This window comes from Balaenoptera ricei, chromosome X (genome assembly GCF_028023285.1).
Source record: "Balaenoptera ricei isolate mBalRic1 chromosome X, mBalRic1.hap2, whole genome shotgun sequence".
In the NCBI taxonomy this organism is placed as follows: Eukaryota; Metazoa; Chordata; class Mammalia; order Artiodactyla; family Balaenopteridae; genus Balaenoptera; species Balaenoptera ricei.
The window spans coordinates 11,886,218-11,904,638 of NC_082660.1; the positions used below are offsets into that span (position 1 = coordinate 11,886,218).

Sequence of the window (18,421 nt, forward strand, 5' to 3'; positions counted from 1 at the left end):
TTGTATGGAGCTAGAACAAATCATCTCAAAATTTGTATGGAGACACAAAAGACCCCGAATAGCCAAAGCAGTCTTGAGGGAAAAAAACGGAGCTGGAGGAATCAGACTCCCTGATTTCAGACTATACTACAAAGCTACAGTAATCAAGACAATATGGTACTGGCACAAAAACAGAAACATAGATCAATGGAACAAGATAGAAAGCCCAGAGATAAACCCACGCACCTATGGTCAACTAATCTATGACAAAGGAGGCAACGATATACAATGGAGAAAAGACAGTCTCTTCAATAAGTGGTGCTGGGAAAACTGGACAGCTACATGGAAAAGAAGGAAATTAGAATACTCCCTAACACCATACACAAAAATAAACTCAACATGGATTAGAGACCTAAATGTAAGACTGGACACTATAAAACTCTTAGAGGAAAACATAGGAAGAACACTCTTTGACATAAATCACAGCAAGATCTTTTTTGATCCACCTCCTAGGGTAATGGAAATAAAAACAAAAATAAACAAATGGGACCTAATGAAACTTAAAAGCTTTTGCACAGCAAAGGAAACCATAAACAAGACGAAAAGACAACCCTCAGAATGGGAGAAAATATTTGCAAACGAATCAATGGATAAAGGATTAATCTCCAAAATATATAAACAGCTCATTCAGCTCAATATTAAAGAAACAAACACCCCAATCCAAAAATGGGCAGAAGACCTAAATAGACATTTCTGCAAAGAAGACATACAGACGGCCACGAAGCACATGAAAAGATGCTCAACATCACTAATTATTAGAGAAATGCAAATCAAAACTACAATGAGGTATCACCTCACACCAGTTAGAATGGGCGTCATCAGAAAATCTACAAACAACAAATGCTGGAGAGGGTGTGGAGAAAAGGGAACCCTCTTGCACTGTTGGTGGGAATGTAAATTGATACAGCCACTATGGAGAACAATATGGAGGTTCCTTAAAAAACTAAAAATAGAATTACCATATGACCCAGCAATCCCACTACTGGGCATATACCCAGAGAAAATCGTAATTCAAAAAGACACATGCACCCGAATGTTCATTGCAGCACTATTTACAATAGCCAGGTCATGGAAACAACCTAAATGCCCATCAACAGATGAATGGATAAAGAAGTTGTGGTACATATATACAATGGAATATTACTCAGCCGTAAAAAGGAATGAAATTGAGTCATTTGTTGAGATGTGGATGGATCTAGAGACTGTCATACAGAGTGAAGTAAGTCAGAAAGAGAAAAACAAATATCGTATATTAATGCATGTATGTGGAACCTAGAAAAATGGTACAGATGAGCCGGTTTGCAGGGCAGAAGTTAAGACACAGATGTAGAGAATGGACATATGGACACCAAGGGGGGAAAACTGCGGTGGGGTGGGGATGGTGGTGTGCTGAATTGGGCGATTGGGATTGACATGTATACACTGATGTGTATAAAATTGATGACTGATAAGAACCTGCAGTATAAACAAACAAACAAACAAAACAACTAATACTAAACTTTCATTGGGTTATTTGTATGGAAATATGTTAATATAAATGTTTCAGATATTACATGAAATTTCTAAAAATCTTATATGTTCTGGTATAATGTTATAAGTCATAATCCTAGTTATTACTTTAAAATGTATATCTCAGAAATAACTAATTTTCTTGTCAACTGTATTATTATGAACTTTCCTCAAATCTTTAACCGTGGTCATTTTTAAGTCTTTTGTCATTTACAGAGAGTTCTGGGTGTACTCTGATGCTTTTGCAAATATGTTCCTATAAAAGGGTTTCATCTTCAAGAAATTCATGGAAAAGACTCTGACAAGTACAGGTTTCTGGTAACTGAGTGTACTGCTGAATTGAATGAATAAGCATTTTCAGAACTCTAATGAAAAACTGATGAACTCATAAAAGTGCTAACAAAAGATCAAGATGAAAAAAAAAATTAATTACATGGGACTGAGTGAACCGATGAGGATGATTATAATTTTTGTGACTTTCTGTTTGAATTAAAAAAAAATCCCACAAGGACTCAGAGGCAAAGAATATGCAAATCAATTTTCACTGCAAAGTAAAGGAGCTGTTACAGTGGAGGATTACTGGACTGAATGTCAATATTATGACATAGTATGAATGTGTTTCATGTTTGGTAATTGCAATCATTGTTGCTTTTGTTGTGGTCATCCATGTACAATGCTTGGTGTCAGTCTATTTATCTCTTGTAAAAATAAAATACAGTGTGTATGTGTGAGAAAAAAAAAAAAGAAGAAAGATCTCAAATCAATAACCTAATATTACACCTTGAGGAACTAGAAAAAGAAGAGCAAACTAAACCCAAAGCTAGCAGAGGAAATAAATAATAAAGATCAAAGTAGACAAAAATAAAAAAGAAAATAGAAAAGCAATTAGAGAATCAACAAAACCAAAAGTTGGTTCTCTTAAAAGATCAACAAAAATTACAAAACTTTAGCTAGACTGACAAAGAAAAAAAAGAAGACTCAAATAATTAAAATCAGAAATGAAAGTGGGGGCATTACTACTGACCTTACAGAAGTAAAAAAGAATTATAAGAGAAGATTGTAAACAAATTAGGTAACCTAGATAAAATGGACAAATACCTAGAAATACAGAAATTACCTAAACTGACTCAAGATGAAATAGAAAAATCTCGGACTTATAACAAGTAAAGAAACTGACTAAATAATCAAAAACCTTCCAACAAAGTTCAGGACCAGACGGCTTCACTGGTGAATTCTTACAAACATGTAAGGAAGAATTAACACCAATCCTTCTCAAACTCTTCCAAGAAATAAAAGAGGAAAGAATACTTCCTAACGAGGTCAACATTACCTTGACACCAAAGGCCGATAAATACACCACAAGAAAATAAAATCACAGACAAATAACCTTTGTGGATATAGATGCAAAAATCCACAACAAAATAGTATCAAAACAAATCCAACAGTGAAGTAAAAGGATTATACATCATGGCAAATAGAGATTTATCCCAGGAATGCAAAGGCCGTTCAATATAATGAAATTGATCAAAGCAATACACTACATTAATAGAATGAAGGAAAGAAAACATGTGATCATCTCATTTGATGCTGAAGAGGCAGTTGACAAAGTCCAACATCTTTTAACAGTAAAAAAGGAAAACCACTCAGAAAACTAGGAATAGAAGAGAATTTCTTCCACACAACAAAGAGCATTTATGAAAAATTCCCAGCTAACAACATAATTCAACTATATGCCTTCTACAAGAGGCATACTAAATGGTGAAAGACAAAGCTTTCTCCCTAAGATCAGGAACAAGACAAGGATGCCTGCTTCCACCGCTGCTATTCAGCACTTTATTGGCAGTTTTTTTCCAGAGCAATTAGATAAGAAAAAGAAATAAAAGGCATCTAAATTTGAAAGGAAGAAGTAAAACTATCTCTATTTGCAGATGACATGGTCCTATACATTTAAAACCCCAAATAACCCAAAAGAAAACTGCTAGAGCTAATAAATGAATTCAGTAAAACTGCAGCATACAAGATCAACACACAACAGTCAGTTGTGTATCTATACAACTGCAATAAACAATCTGAAAAGGAAGTGAAGAAAACAATTCGATTTACAATAGCATCTAAAAGAATAAAATACCTAGGAATAAATTAAACCAAGGAGTGAAAGATTTGTACAAAGCAAATCACAAAACATGGCTGAAATAAATTAAAGAAGACTTTAAAAAATGGAAAGACACACCATGTTCATGGGAAGAAATATTTAATATTGATAAGGTGTAAATACTATGCAAAGCAATCTATAATTCAATATGACTCCTATAAAAATTCCAACAGCCTTTTTTTTTTTTGCAGAATTGAAAAAGCCAATCCTCAAACTCATATGAAATTGCAAGAGGCCCTGAATAGCCAAAACAATCTTGAAAGAGAAGAACAAACTAGAAGGGTTCACAATTCCTGATTTCAAAAATTACAGCAAAGCTACAGTGATCAAAACAGTGTGGTACTTACATCAGCATAAACATCAGTTCTATCCAATGGAATAGAACTGAGAGTCCATACATCTATAGCCAATTGATTTTGACAAGGGTAGCAAGTCCATTCAGTGAGGGAAATACCAGTCGTCAACAAATGGGGCTAGGACACCTGGATTTCTACATGCAAAAGAATGAAATTGGACCTCTATCTCACATCATATACAAAAATTATCTCAAAATAAATCAACGGCTTAAATATAGGGCCTCAAACCATAAATCTCTTAAAAGAAAACAGGAGTCAATTTTTATGACCATGGATTTGGCAGCTGAATGTCTGTTTGTTTTTGATGACACCAAAGCATGAGCAACAAAAGAAAAAATAGGTAAGTTGGACTTCATCAAAACTAAAAATTTTTGGGTGTCAAACGACATTACAAGGAAAGAGTAGAGACAATCTACAGAATGGGAGAAAATATTTACAAATTACATGTCTGAGAAGGGTTTAATATCCAGAATATATAAAGAACTCCTGCAATTCAGCAACAGAAAGACAACCCACCCAATACAAAAATAGACTTTTCTCCAAAGAAGATAGCAAATAATCACATGAAAAGATGCTCAATGTCATCAGTCGTTAGGGAAATGAAATTCAAAACCACTTCACACCTACTAGGATACCAATTATCAAAAAATGGAAAGTAAGCATTGGTGAAGATGTGGAAAAATTAGAAGTCTTATACATTGCTTGTGGCAATGTAAAATGGTGTAGCCAATGTGGAAAACAGCATGGCAGTTCCTTAAAAAGTTAAACACAGAATTACCATATGACCCAGCAATTTCACTCCTAGATATATACTCAAAAGAACTGAAAGCAGAAACTCAAAGAATTCATTGCAGCATTACTGACAATAGCCAAAAGTTGAAAACAGCCCAAGTGTCCACCAACAGAAAAAATTTTTTAATGTAGTATATATACAATGGATTATTACTGAGCCATAAAAAAGAAGTTCTGATACATGCTACAACATGGATGAACCCTGAAATCATTATGCTAAGTGAAAGAAGCCAGACACAAAGGACAAATATCGTATGATTCTACTTATATGAAATATCTTCAATAGACAAATTTATAGAGACACAAAGTAGATTAAAAGTTGCCGGGGGGGCTGGAGAGAGAGAAGTATGGGGCACTATTGCTTAATGGTTACAAAGTTTCTGTTTGAAGTGATGGAAAAGTTTTATAAATAGATAGTGGTGATGGTTGCACAACTTTGGGTTTGACCTTAGAAGTTTTATTAATGGACTAGAGTTAACATTTCAAGGAACACTCATGAAAGACTGAATGAAACAAAGAAATGATTTTGATCTTGAAAGGGAGAAAAAATTGATCTGCAGGAACAAATCCCCCTTGTTAAAGTGCAGACCACTTCAGCAGGACTTGAATGGGGCCTGAGTTTCTGGGACCAGCAAGGTCCCAGGCGGTGCTGATTCTGCTGATCTTCCAACCCCGCTTTGAGTAGCAGGGGATACAATAGTTACGATGCACTATTCACAGTGATCCTATTCCCTCTTACGGCGGATTTGATCAATTGATCCAAAACTGAAGATGTTAATGAGCAATAATCAATAACTCTATTATCCCTCTCAAGTAGCATAACTGTAACTTTACTTGGGTTACCAAAACAAATGCCTTACTCCAAAGAAGAGTCTGAGAGAGATATTTAGCAACAAAGAGGATCAGTATGGGATGAGGCTTGTTATACCTTGTGCTGGGGGTCAGGGAGGGGAGCCATTTTTCCAAATCCCTATGAAGTATTCTAAATATATTTTTTACTTCCATTTATACTTGAGTTATGGCAAGGTTGTTCTTTCTCATAAGAATAAGGCAAAAAATAAAGGAAGAGAGTGAGAAAGAAAGGAAAAGAGGGAGGGAGAGAGGGTAGACAGGAGAGAGGAGACAAGGAAGGAAGGAAGGGAGGGAGGGAGGGGAGGATAGGGATATGAGAGATTAGATGTCTACATAATTCTTCTTCCCAGTCAAATTCTCATCCAATTCACTTTGGAATATCTTTGCTGATCAATCAATTAGATGAGGTTAACTAGTGTTAACTCTTTCTGCAGTTTATAGAACACATTCATTCGCTGGTGCTCACATCTAAGAATGTGTTCTTGTTAATTAGAACACCTTAGCAGATTATTGGGCTAAAACACAGAGGGAAGGTTGTGCTGGCACATGTCAGGATAACTCTTAAAAGTGAAAAACAATTCTATCATTCAACCCAAAGAACTTGCAGGCATATTCCCATATTTAGGTAACTTCTATCCTTAGAATGAGTCTATTGGCCTCAGGCATTCTATCCCTGTAGTTTAAAAAGGTGTCCCTAAAGTTAGGCAGTTTCTGCCTCTTACAAACTCTGTGACCTTGGGAAAATTAATGAATTTCCTTTATGCCTCAGTTTCCTCATCCATAAAATGGGGGACATGGAAGCATGTAATTACTGAAGAATCAAATAAGGCACTCATTGGCATGCAGCGAGGTGTTAATATATGTGGGCTCTTATTATACGCATGTGCTAATCCCTTATCAAAAAAAGTTACTTTTTTTCTTCCCAAGGTTTTATATCCAAATGCAAATGAACCTTAAGGCAATGCCCAAGATTGAAGCGATCAGATGTAAAGGATTAAATTATCCCAGAAATGTACAAACCAATGGGAAATACCATGGTTGGCAGGTCAGAGGATATTATGCAATGAATCCAGTGCAGCAAAGTGGTTGAAAGTTTAGAATCAGAATGATGAGACATTGAGTCTCAGCTTCTCTAATTACTGTGGCATGACTTTAAGCAAGTCACTTAACCTCTCTAACCCCCAGTTTCCTCATCTGAAAATATTTATTGGAGCAGTAAAACAATTCCTCTCTTGTGAGGATTAAACTAGGTAATTTTTTTAATGTGCTTAGTACAGTGTGTCAATATGTGGTGGCTTAAAAAATATTTTGAATTCTAGCAATATACTCACACTGTCATTTACTGGGAAGGTTAAAAACAGATATATGATGGTAGGACCCAGCCTCCTAATTGGTTTCAAGCCAGGTGGGGAGGCCAGACAATCAGATAATGTACAGTACAGGACAACCTACATTTGGATTTTCAAATTCTTCCTGTTAAGATGACATTTCTCTCTTTCCTGTTTCTTTTCCCACATCATTCATTTTCTGTCTTGCATATAAAAATTCATGAAAGTTTTCCATCCTGAATTGGACCATCTAAAAGGAAATATTTTCTTGTGAAGAGAGGAAAAAAAAGCAAAGATACACAATTTCTCATGACATGCCTCTACCTTGTCTAATTTATTTCGTATTAGCAGAAGAATATATTTGTTATAGAATAAAATTCTATGGCCAAGAAAGAGACTCTTTTTGTTTTTTGTTTTGCTTTGTTTTGTTTGTTTTGAGTAACCAAAACAGAAAAACAAAATCAAGCAGAGTAGGAAGTGACCATGGAGAAGAAGTCAATTTGGCAGATGCTGAATAACAGAGGGATGAACTAAAAGATGGAATATTTCAAAGATGCAGGCTGAAAATGTTTTGGTAATATTGTGGTGCCTATGATTCCACGCCTACAAACACTTCTTTAAAAATAAACACATTTTTTTTTCACTAAAAACAGAAAGTTAGTTATGTTAAAAAGAAAAACAGCTCAATACATCTCTTTTACCCAAACTCCTTGCTCCTTCTTTTACCAAAAGTCCTTGCCTGGGGATGTACATTAGTTGTTGAGCCCTTTTCCTTTCCTCATTTTGAGAACTCAACGTGGACTTGTAGAAGTAAAAACATGGCGCTCAATTGTGGCCACAGCTGTGTTTTACTACCAGCCTTTGAAGGAGGCCTCAAGTCAAACTCCTCCTCATTCAGATCCTACCGACTTGTTGGGTACTGAGCCAACTGGGGTGTAGCTTGCACCAGCTTGCTGAGCCTTTGTCAAGTGAAAAGAGACAAATTTCCACAGGGGAAAGCAGTGAGTGAATAGACAGTTCATGGCAGTATGAACCATTTCTAATCTCAGAAAGCATTATGGGGAAACTACATGAGGGCAATAAACATATTGCTCAGCATAACATGAAACTGGAAGTCATCAGAAAGTGATTTATCTGTTGTCAAAGGGCAAAGAGTCTGTGGCCATACCCCTTGAACACGTCTGATTATACCTGATGTCTGAAGCTAAGCAGAGTCAGGCCTGGTTAGTGCTTGGATGAGAGACAAAGGGCAAGAGGAAAGAGAGTTAGTCCCTCCGTCTCTGGAGGAAAAAGTAGGCTCTTTGTTCACAGCATATCTAGGATTAATAAATCTTTCTTTACGGTATATTTACTGAGGCAACAGTCTGGACATTAAGTGACACTGCTGTGTTTGTTTCTTAAAATGAGCTAATTTTCTTTGATTTTGTATTTCTGTGCATCATTTTTCATTGGGGGGGGGTGGTCACAGGATATAAAGAAGGAATAGGGTAAATTCAGAGGTATCAAGAGAATCAAACTAGATCCACTGATTTAAAGGGTATCACACGAAAGGAGGTGGATATTCCTGACCCATCCACAGTTCAAAACACAGCTCCATTTAAACTCATAAACGTGGGCTATTTCATCACCATGGGCGCCTACTGTTGACATCTACAATGTTGATGAGCCTAAGGTCAAAGAAAGTCACCCACCCAAAAGGCAATTTTGATAGCAACTATTGACAGTGAATTCCGTTTAATAGTCTTCAGCTTATATTTTCCAAATCCAAAACTCTTCAGGGTAAGTTGTCATTGCATAACTGTCATTATTGGAAATGCTAGTGGGAATGCTATCACTGTTAACCTCTCTGGGTAAAACTTTTTTTTTTTTTTTTGCAATCTCACCATCATTTTAATTTTGTTTACATCTCTAGTCATTTGCACAGATGTTGATGGAGCTGTATTTTTGCTTCAATGTCTCTTGCAACATTCTTATTGCGTTCTGCAGGTCCTCCAGTAAACGTTACTTGCAATATTTTTATCAACAGTTTTGGATCAGTCACAGAAACCACCATGGTAAGTGCTACAACGCCACTGGCAAGAGAAAAACGTGACTTGATTATGCCATGAACACAACCTGTCAAATTTTCTATTTATTGTTCAACTTGCAGGGCCTCCTGTAAATGTTACCTGCAACATATTTATCAACAGCTTTGGGTCAATAGCAGAAACTACAATGGTGAGTGGGACTGAGCACTGAAGCCATCGTGTGAAGGAATGGGATATGCGATCAAAGAGTACTGTTGTATATTTGTGGGACATTTACTGAGTGCCAATTTCCAAGTTCATTCACCTCTAGAAAACAATTAGTTATTTATTTAAAATTCAATAATCTTTTATCCATCATGCCAGAGAAATTTTGGAAACACGTGATGTTCAGTTAGATTTAGGTAGAATTATCAGTATTAAGCATGGTTTATAGTTAAGGATATTTAAATATTTGCATCTCCAATGTTTCAGAAATACAAATTTCAAAGTTTGGGAGATATTTTTCATATAATGGGAAGTTTTAACATAATCAAGCCTCAGACATGCTACGCTTAAGACAGGGGTCCCCAACCCCCCGGCCTCGCACTGTTACCGGTCTGAGGCCTGTTAGGAATGGGGCCGCACAGCAGGAGGTGAGTGGCGGGCTAGCGAGCGAAGCTTCATCTGCCGTTCTGCATCGCTCGCGTTACCACCTGAACCACCCAACCATCCCCCACTCCCACCCCGCCCCCGGTCCATGGAAAAATTGTCTTCCACGAAACTGGTCCCTGGTGCCAAAAAGGTTGGGGACCACTGATTTAAGATATACGCCAAGGAGCTGATCTTACAATGAACACACACACACACACAATTTGGTGGCAATAGAAAGTTGTTCCAAGTCCAAAGCAATTACATCACATGCATGGCTTTTCCAAAAAAAGAAAAACATAAACATAAAAAACTAATAAAAACCCATCACACTCTAAGGGCAGACATGTTTCACATATATGAAAAAGATGTCAGATACTGTAAAATCCACCAAGATTCCTTATCAGTGTCAAGATGGTGTTGTTGCCTGTGACACAGCCTATTAGATCAGTAGACTTACAGTGCTAGGCTATTGTGTGGAGATTACATTTTGGGTAAAACATTTTCTTGGCCCCCATGCAATTTAAGTCCTAAGTCAATTGGCTGGTTCAAATTTTCAGTACTATGTAAAGTATACAGCCATATTATTGGATGAGATCGAAATAAACTATAGTTGAGCTTGACTATACTACTATGGTGGCCGATGTCCTAGAAACACTCAAGAAGTGAAATAATGAGCATAATGTCATTGAGAAGTAAAACATAGTGTTCCCCTGTGTTTATGAATTCTCTCTTTTAGGCTACCAGAATTGTGTTTAACAAATTACTGTACTTTTTGGTGTCCTTGATGTTAGAAAAGAATAATTTACCTCTTATCACCCCTTTCCACTGGCAAGTCAGACATAATGCAACTCCACTACCCGTTTTAATATTATTCTGACACAGCATTGTCCAGAAACGAGACTTTTGGGGCTTTGACAGTATGTAGTGCATTAAGAATTTTACCCAACCAGGGTAGTTTTGATAGGGTTATTAAATGACTCATAAGAAAAGCTGAACATGGAAAGAAGACTCCAACTCTGTACTTGGCATTCAGTTTCTGTCTCTCCCCTCCTGGTTTTATCCTGGTAACAGAGGGGCAAATTTTCCAGACGCCCAAATCACTATCACCAGCTTTACACGATGGCATTCAATGACAATATTTGCACGACCTAACGCTGATTGCATTAATTAGACCCTTAAGTTGCTTTGATTAAATCTCCTCATTGCATTTTACCCTCAATCAAAAATGTAAATGTGCACCTTTTCAGTGTTCATTAATGCAAGAAAAAGCTAAACATTTAAGGAGATGAAAATGGAAACGATGGATATCCTTGCTTTCCTGTGTCTTTAAGAGCTACTGAAGGTGTTTAATAAATGGGCTGCTTAGGTGCTTCATGGCCACTTATTAAGGTGTCCTTTGTCGTGTTTCCTATGCGAAAATTTGGAAATCGTTGTCCAAGTGTAATATCAACAGCCTGTCTATTCTGCTGTATGAGACGTATTGAATCGCATGATCAGAAGAATGATGTGTATTGTGCTTCTTTTACTTCTTAGCTTCTGATGTAATGACAAACTGAATTTGGCTTTTAAAAAATATCTTTTATTTTCTTCAATTATGGCTTTTGTGTGAAACTAAAAAAAAAAATGTTTTTTGAAACTCTACCATGCTTAAACCAAAGAATAAATCCTCATGTCATGTAGGGTAGGGACTGGCAAACATTTTTCTCTAAAAACCCAGACAGTAAATACTTAAGACTTTGAGGACCAGACAGTCTCTGTCACAACTACTTAATTCTGCCCTTTTGGCATAAAAGCAGCCATAAACAATAGTAAGCAAACGGGTGTGGCTGTACTCCAAAAAAAACTACTTATAAACACAGGCTATGGCCAAATTTGGCCCACAGGCCATAGGTTGCCAACTCCGGGATCTAAGGCACCACTATTTAAAATGGACATTATTCAGGGGCTCATAAGAACATAAGAATTACTCCACCTTGAAAAGGTCTTACTTTCCCAGACCCCTTAGGCCCTGCCTGGGGAGCTACCTGATGTACCCACAGAGTGTCATCACAGCCTGAGCTTCCCTTACCAAAACCCTGAGATTCTACCATCCACGAATATTCTCACAAAATGTGACTCAAAAAAATGGTCAAAAAAGTTAAACAGAAACAGATTCTTTCTTGAACTGTCTTTAGTTGGAGTCAAGACATCAGGCCCTTAGGTTTTATGCACAGTAATATATGTAGTCATTGAGGACGTTGATTAGTGCTATGGGGTGGGGGGATAATAGTTTTGCTTTCTCTATGTTTTCTGGAATGATTATTTTCCAAGAATGTCTCAGAATTTTGAGTTTCTGAACATGTTGATTTCCCACTCTTCCCTCATGTCCCACTCTTATCCCACGACCCTTGATAGCACTATTGAAGAATTTAGTTTGGATGTTTGTTTCTAAATAAGAGGCAATAATTATCTGTTTTAAGAATGTGATATGACTTTCTTTTGGTTCTATCCACTCTGCCCTCTTATGTTTGATAAAATCCCACTAAATTACTGCTGGTACTAACTGCCCACAAAGATTAGGCTCACTTACAGACACAGTATTGCCTCTTACTCCTTTGGTATGTTAGTGTTTAAAGACTGTGCTCACAGGACAATATATTTGTGTTATTCTAAGGAATATTTTTATGGATCATTATGATCATGCACATTATTTCAAAATATGTACTTCTGTTCATTAAGAGTCACAGGGACCTGGTGATGTTCATTACTAGCTGACCCTGTGTTAAAAGTATTCAGTGGAACAATTTTTTTTTTTTTCTTATGATTCCAAAAGACTCAGAAGACCAGTAAGGGATGTATGATGAGACAGGTTACCTTTCAGTTTTGGAACGTCAGTTTACCATTTCCTTTTCTTTCTTTCCCCTTTTCCTTTAGCTAGTGATGGCAAGTGAATTTACAGGATGAGGAGTGTATTTGCAACCGCCTCCTTCCTACTATAAAGGCATAGTTTGGGAATATCGATAATGTCAGTAAAGGTCAAGAGTATTTGCATGCCATCTGCATACAGCTGTCCCCAAGGTTGGGCCATCAGAAAATGGAGAAGAGATAGTCTCCTCAAAGCTTCCAAATGACTGCCTGGAAGGATGTGGGTGAATAGAGTGTGATTTGGACCTATGGGTGCTGGAACACTCCCCATGCTACAGCAGCAGACTCAGACCCTTGCCTCATTTAATATTGAGAGACTGCAATAGGGGGAAGGGGGTAGAAAGAGCTGAAAGTGTACAAAACGTGTCCACTTGGAGAGCATCTCCAGAATATGATTCCAGCTCCCCAAACTCTTCCCCAAATTCCACATGCTCTGCTGGTTACCGCTACAGGGTGAAGAGTTGTTTTATCTCCGACCTGAAATCACTTTCCTAAAGAACTGGATAAGGTGTAGATAGCCCCTTAGGAGAATGCAGGCTATGCTGTAACTGCTGGAATGACATTACAGGCTCCCTTTCATTCTATAGGTGCATAAGCAACTCATAAGGAGATGCTAACTTACCAGGAATAGCAGGTAGCTACATTCCTTATTTCTGACTTTTTAAGGGAGAACCAAGAATCTACCTAACATTTTGTTAATCTGAGATATAAGGTGTCCTTGGTCTCTAAATTAACAATGCAATGTTAAAACCTGGATTCATCATAAAGCAACTGCCCCCCCTCCCATAATTTCAAATTCAAAGCTAACTTCCCATATTCAAAGCTAGCACAGACTCAAGATGATGAAAACTTCACTGCAGTGTAGCTAGAAGTTAAAACTAAAGTGCCATATAGGTCTGTGGGAAATCCACAAAGCATATCTTTGTCTCTAATAACTTTATAACATAACTGGATTGAAAAATGTATACCTATAAAAATAAAAAGAGAGCAGTAGTAAAGTTTAATAACAATATTTATGAGACAGAGTGGCAATCTCTATGTACAAATGCTACACTAAATATAATAGTAACAAAATAATTCAATTTAAGGAAACAATCTTTGTGGCAATGGGCATAGAATTAGAAGGTACCAAGAAAAGTAAAACTTTAGAAATTCTAAATTTGATATGAAATAACAGTATGGAATATAGGTACTTTTATTAACTGTGTTAAGAATATAATAAAGATTCTATGACTTACATATAGCTTTTGAAAAAATAAAAGATATGTGTATGTATTTACACACATACACATATGCACACATACACACATATATATATATACACATATATATATATAATATATATACATACACACACACTTTTTAATTTGAATGTTTCCATTACCTAATCTAGTACCCAGAGGGTCAATCATAGGAAAACAAATTTTAATACAAGGAAATACGTCATTTATTTGAAGTAGAATCTGTCTCTGGAGAGAGAAGGCAGTATAAAAGAAAATTCAGTCTACACTTAAGCATGTCTCTTAATACTTACTTCTTTAATATTTCATTAAACCTAGAAGCAAAAATAAAGACAAAGAAAGGCTACAGAGCAATATAACTATCTCCTGTGGTTTGGAATATCTTGAGAGAATAAACCTATCTGTAAATAAACAGAGGTGATGCATAGATAAATCATGCGTCAAATTTGTACCCTACATTGAAAATGATAGTGAACTGAAAGAATTACAGAGGCACAGCCCCGGAAAATCTTTTCTTTGGCTATCTACTTCTCTATATCCTTGGGTGTCCTTTTCTACTCTTAAAGGTTTTAAGGGTTGCCATTTATTTTGGAATAATGTATAGCATCATGAACAAAATTATGGAAAATTTTAATTCCTATACATTATAAAGAACAAATACTCCCAAAATATCTAATAAAAGTCTTGTTTCATATAATTCCTGTCATTGTGGCGTAAAATGTATTTTCTCCTCTAACTTTTCCACTTATTCTTGCTTACGAATAGGCTAATTAATTTATTTTAAATTAACTGTTAGATATTTAATGGTTCTATTGTGATAAGATAGATTCAGTGCTCTTTTTAAAGTTCTGGTATTGGGAGAACCTATTTTATTATTTTAAATATATAAAATTCAAAACAGAAAAGCAGGAAACACTGGAGAAGAATACTTGGGGGAAAGACTTTTTAAAAAGATGTATTGAGTTACAGAAAGATAGAGAAGATGAAAAGGCAGAGGGCTATGTACCAGATGAAGGAACAAGAAAAAACCCCAGAAAAACAACTAAATGAAGTGGAGATAGGCAACCTTCCAGAAAAAGAATTCAGAATAATGATAGTGAAGATGATCCAGGACCTCGGAATAAGAATGGAGGCAAAGATTGAGAAGATGCAAGAAATGATTAACAAAGACCTAGAAGAATTAAAGAACAAAGAAACAGAGATGACCAATACAATAACTGAAATGAAAACTACACTAGAAGGAATCAATAGCAGAATAACTGAGGCAAAAGAACGGATAAGTGACCTGGAAGACAGAATGGTGGAATTCACTGCTGCGGAACAGACTAAAGAAAAAAGAATGAAAAGAAATGAAGACAGCCTAAGAGACCTCTGGGACAACATTAAACGCAACAACATTCGCATTATAGGGGTCCCAGAAGGAGAAGAGAGAGAGAAAGGACCAGAGAAAATATTTGAAGAGATTATAGTCGAAAACTTCCCTAACGTGGGAAAGGAAATAGCCACCCAAGTCCAGGAAGCGCAGAGAGTCCCATACAGAATAAACCCAAGGAGAAACACGCCGAGACACATAGTAATCAAAGTGGCAAAAATTAAAGACAAAGAAAAATTATTGAAAGCAGCAAGGGAAAAATGACAAATAACATACAAGGGAACTCCCATAAGGTTAACAGCTGATTTCTCAGCAGAAACTCTGCAAGCCAGAAGGGAGTGGCATGATATACTTAAAGTGATGAAAGGGAAGAACCTACAACCAAGATTACTCTACCCGGCAAGGATCTCATTTAGATTTGATGGAGAAATCAAAAGCTTTACAGACAAGCAAAAGCTAAGAGAATTCAGCACCACCAAACCAGCCCTACAACAAATGCTAAGTGGGAAACACAAGAGAAGAAAAGGACCTACAAAAACAAACCCAAAACAATTAAGAAAATGGTCATAGGAACATACATATCGAAAATTACCTTAAACGTGAATGGATTAAATGCCCCAACCAAAAGACATAGACTGGCTGAATGGATACAAAAACAAGACCCATATATATGCTGTCTACAAGAGACCCACTTTAGACCTAGGGACACATACAGACTGAAAGTGAGGGGATGGAAAAAGATATTCCATGCAAATGGAAATCAAAAGAAAGCTGGAGAAGCTATACTCATATCAGATAAAATAGACTTTAAAATAAAGAATGTTACAAGAGACAAGGAAGGACACTACATGATGATCAAGGGATCAATCCAAGAAGAAGATATAACAATTATAAATATATATGCACCCAACATAGGAGCACCTCAATACATAAGGCAACTGCTACCAGCTATAAAAGAGGAAATCGACAGTAACACAATAATAGTGGGGGACTTTAACACTTCACTTACACCAATGGACAGATCATCCAAAATGAAAATAAATAAGGAAACAGAAGCTTTAAATGACACAATAGACCAGATAGATTTAATTGATATATATAGGACATTCCATCCAAAAACAGCAGATTACACGTTCTTCTCAAGTGCACACGGAACATTCTCCAGGATAGATCACATCTTGGGTCACAAATCAAGCCTCAGTAAATTTAAGAAAATTGAAATCATATCAAGCATCTTTTCTGACCACAACGCTATGAGATTAGAAATGAATTACAGGGAAAAAAAACGTAAAAAAGACAAACACATGGAGGCTAAACAATACGTTACTAAATAACCAAGAGATCACTGAAGAAATCAAAGAGGAAATCAAAAAATGCCTAGAGACAAATGACAATGAAAACACGACGACCCAAAACCTATGGGATGCAGCAAAAGCGGTTCTAAGAGGGAAGTTTATAGCTATACAAGCCTACCTAAAGAAACAAGAAAAATCTCAAGTAAACAATCTAACCTTACACCTAAAGAAACTAGAGAAAGAAGAACAAACAAAACCCAAAGTTAGCAGAAGGAAAGAAATCATAAAGATCAGAGCAGAAATAAATGAAATAGAAACAAAGAAAACAATAGCAAAGATCAATAAAACTAAAAGTTGGTTCTTTGAGAAGATAAACAAAATTGATAAGCCATTAGCCAGACTCATCAAGAAAAAGAGGGAGAGGACTCAAATCAATAAAATTAGAAATGAAAAAGGAGAAGTTACAACAGACACCGCAGAAATACAAAGCATCCTAAGAGACTACTACAAGCAACTTTATGCCAATAAAATGGACAACCTGGAAGAAATGGACAAATTTTTAGAAAGGTATAACCTTCCAAGACTGAATCAGGAAGAAACAGAAAATATGAACAGACCAATCACAAGTAATGAAATTGAAACTGTGATTAAAAATCTTCCAACAAACAAAAGTCCAGGACCAGATGGCTTCACAGGTGAATTCTATCAAACATTTAGAGAAGAGCTAACACCCATCCTTCTCAAACTCTTCCAAAAAATTGCAGAGGAAGGAACACTCCCAAACTCATTCTATGAGGCCACCATCACCCTGATACCAAAACCAGACAAAGATACTACAAAAAAAGAAAATTACAGACTAATTTCACTGATGAATATAGATGCAAAAATCCTCAACAACATACTAGCAAACAGAATCCAACAACACATTAAAAGGATCATACACCATGATCAAGTGGGATTTATCCCAGGGATGCAAGGATTCTTCAATATACGCAAATCAATCAATGTGATACACCACATTAACAAATTGAAGAATAAAAACCATATGATCATCTCAATAGATGCAGAAAAAGCTTTTGACAAAGTTCAACACCCATTTCTGATAAAAACTCTCCAGAAAGTGGGCATAGAGGGAGCCTACCTCAACATAATAAAGGCCATATATGACAAACCCACAGCAAACATCATTCTCAATGGTGAAAAACTGAAAGCATTTCCTCTAAGATCAGGAACGAGACAAGGATGTCCACTCTCACCACTATTATTCAGCATAGTTCTGGAAGTCCTAGCCATGGCAATCAGAGAAGAAAAAGAAATAAAAGGAATACAAATTGGAAAAGAAGAAGTAAAACTGTCACTGTTTGCGGATGACATGATACTATACATAGAGAATCCTAAAACTGCCACCAGAAAACTGCTAGAGCTAATTAATGAATATGGTAAAGTTGCAGGATACAAAATTAATGCACAGAAATCTCTTGCCTTCCTATACACTAATGATGAAAAATCTGAAAGAGAAATTATGGAAACACTCCCATTTACCATTGCAACAAAAAGAATAAAATACCTAGGAATAAACCTAGCTAGGGAGACAAAAGACCTGTATGCAGAAAACTATAAGACACTGATGAAAGAAATTAAAGATGATACCAACAGATGGAGAGATATACCATGTTCTTGGATTGGAAGAATCAACATTGTGAAAATGAGTATACTACCCAAAGCAATCTACAGATTCAATGCAATCCCTATCAAATTACCAGTGGCATTTTTTACGGAGCTAGAACAAATCATCTTAAAATTTGTATGGAGACACAAAAGACCCCGAATAGCCAAAGCAGTCTTGAGAGAAAAAAATGGAGCTGGAGGAATCAGACTCCCTGACTTCAGACTATACTACAAAGCTACAGTAATCAAGACAATA

The 18,421-nt window shown here is 36.3% G+C and overlaps 1 protein-coding gene across 3 annotated transcripts in view; it reads left to right on the top strand.

The window, feature by feature from the left end:
• GLRA2 (glycine receptor alpha 2) overlaps positions 1-18,421 on the top strand; it is a 190,496-nt gene that overhangs the window by 39,270 nt on the left and 132,805 nt on the right. For 2 of the 3 annotated variants that reach the window (XM_059910774.1, XM_059910776.1), the window contains exon 3: positions 9,015-9,082. In XM_059910774.1, coding sequence (XP_059766757.1) covers positions 9,015-9,082 — 68 coding nt within the window. Of the gene's footprint in view, positions 1-9,014; positions 9,083-9,177; positions 9,246-18,421 lie in introns of all 3 variants that reach the window. The other variant, XM_059910775.1, reaches the window with a different exon arrangement.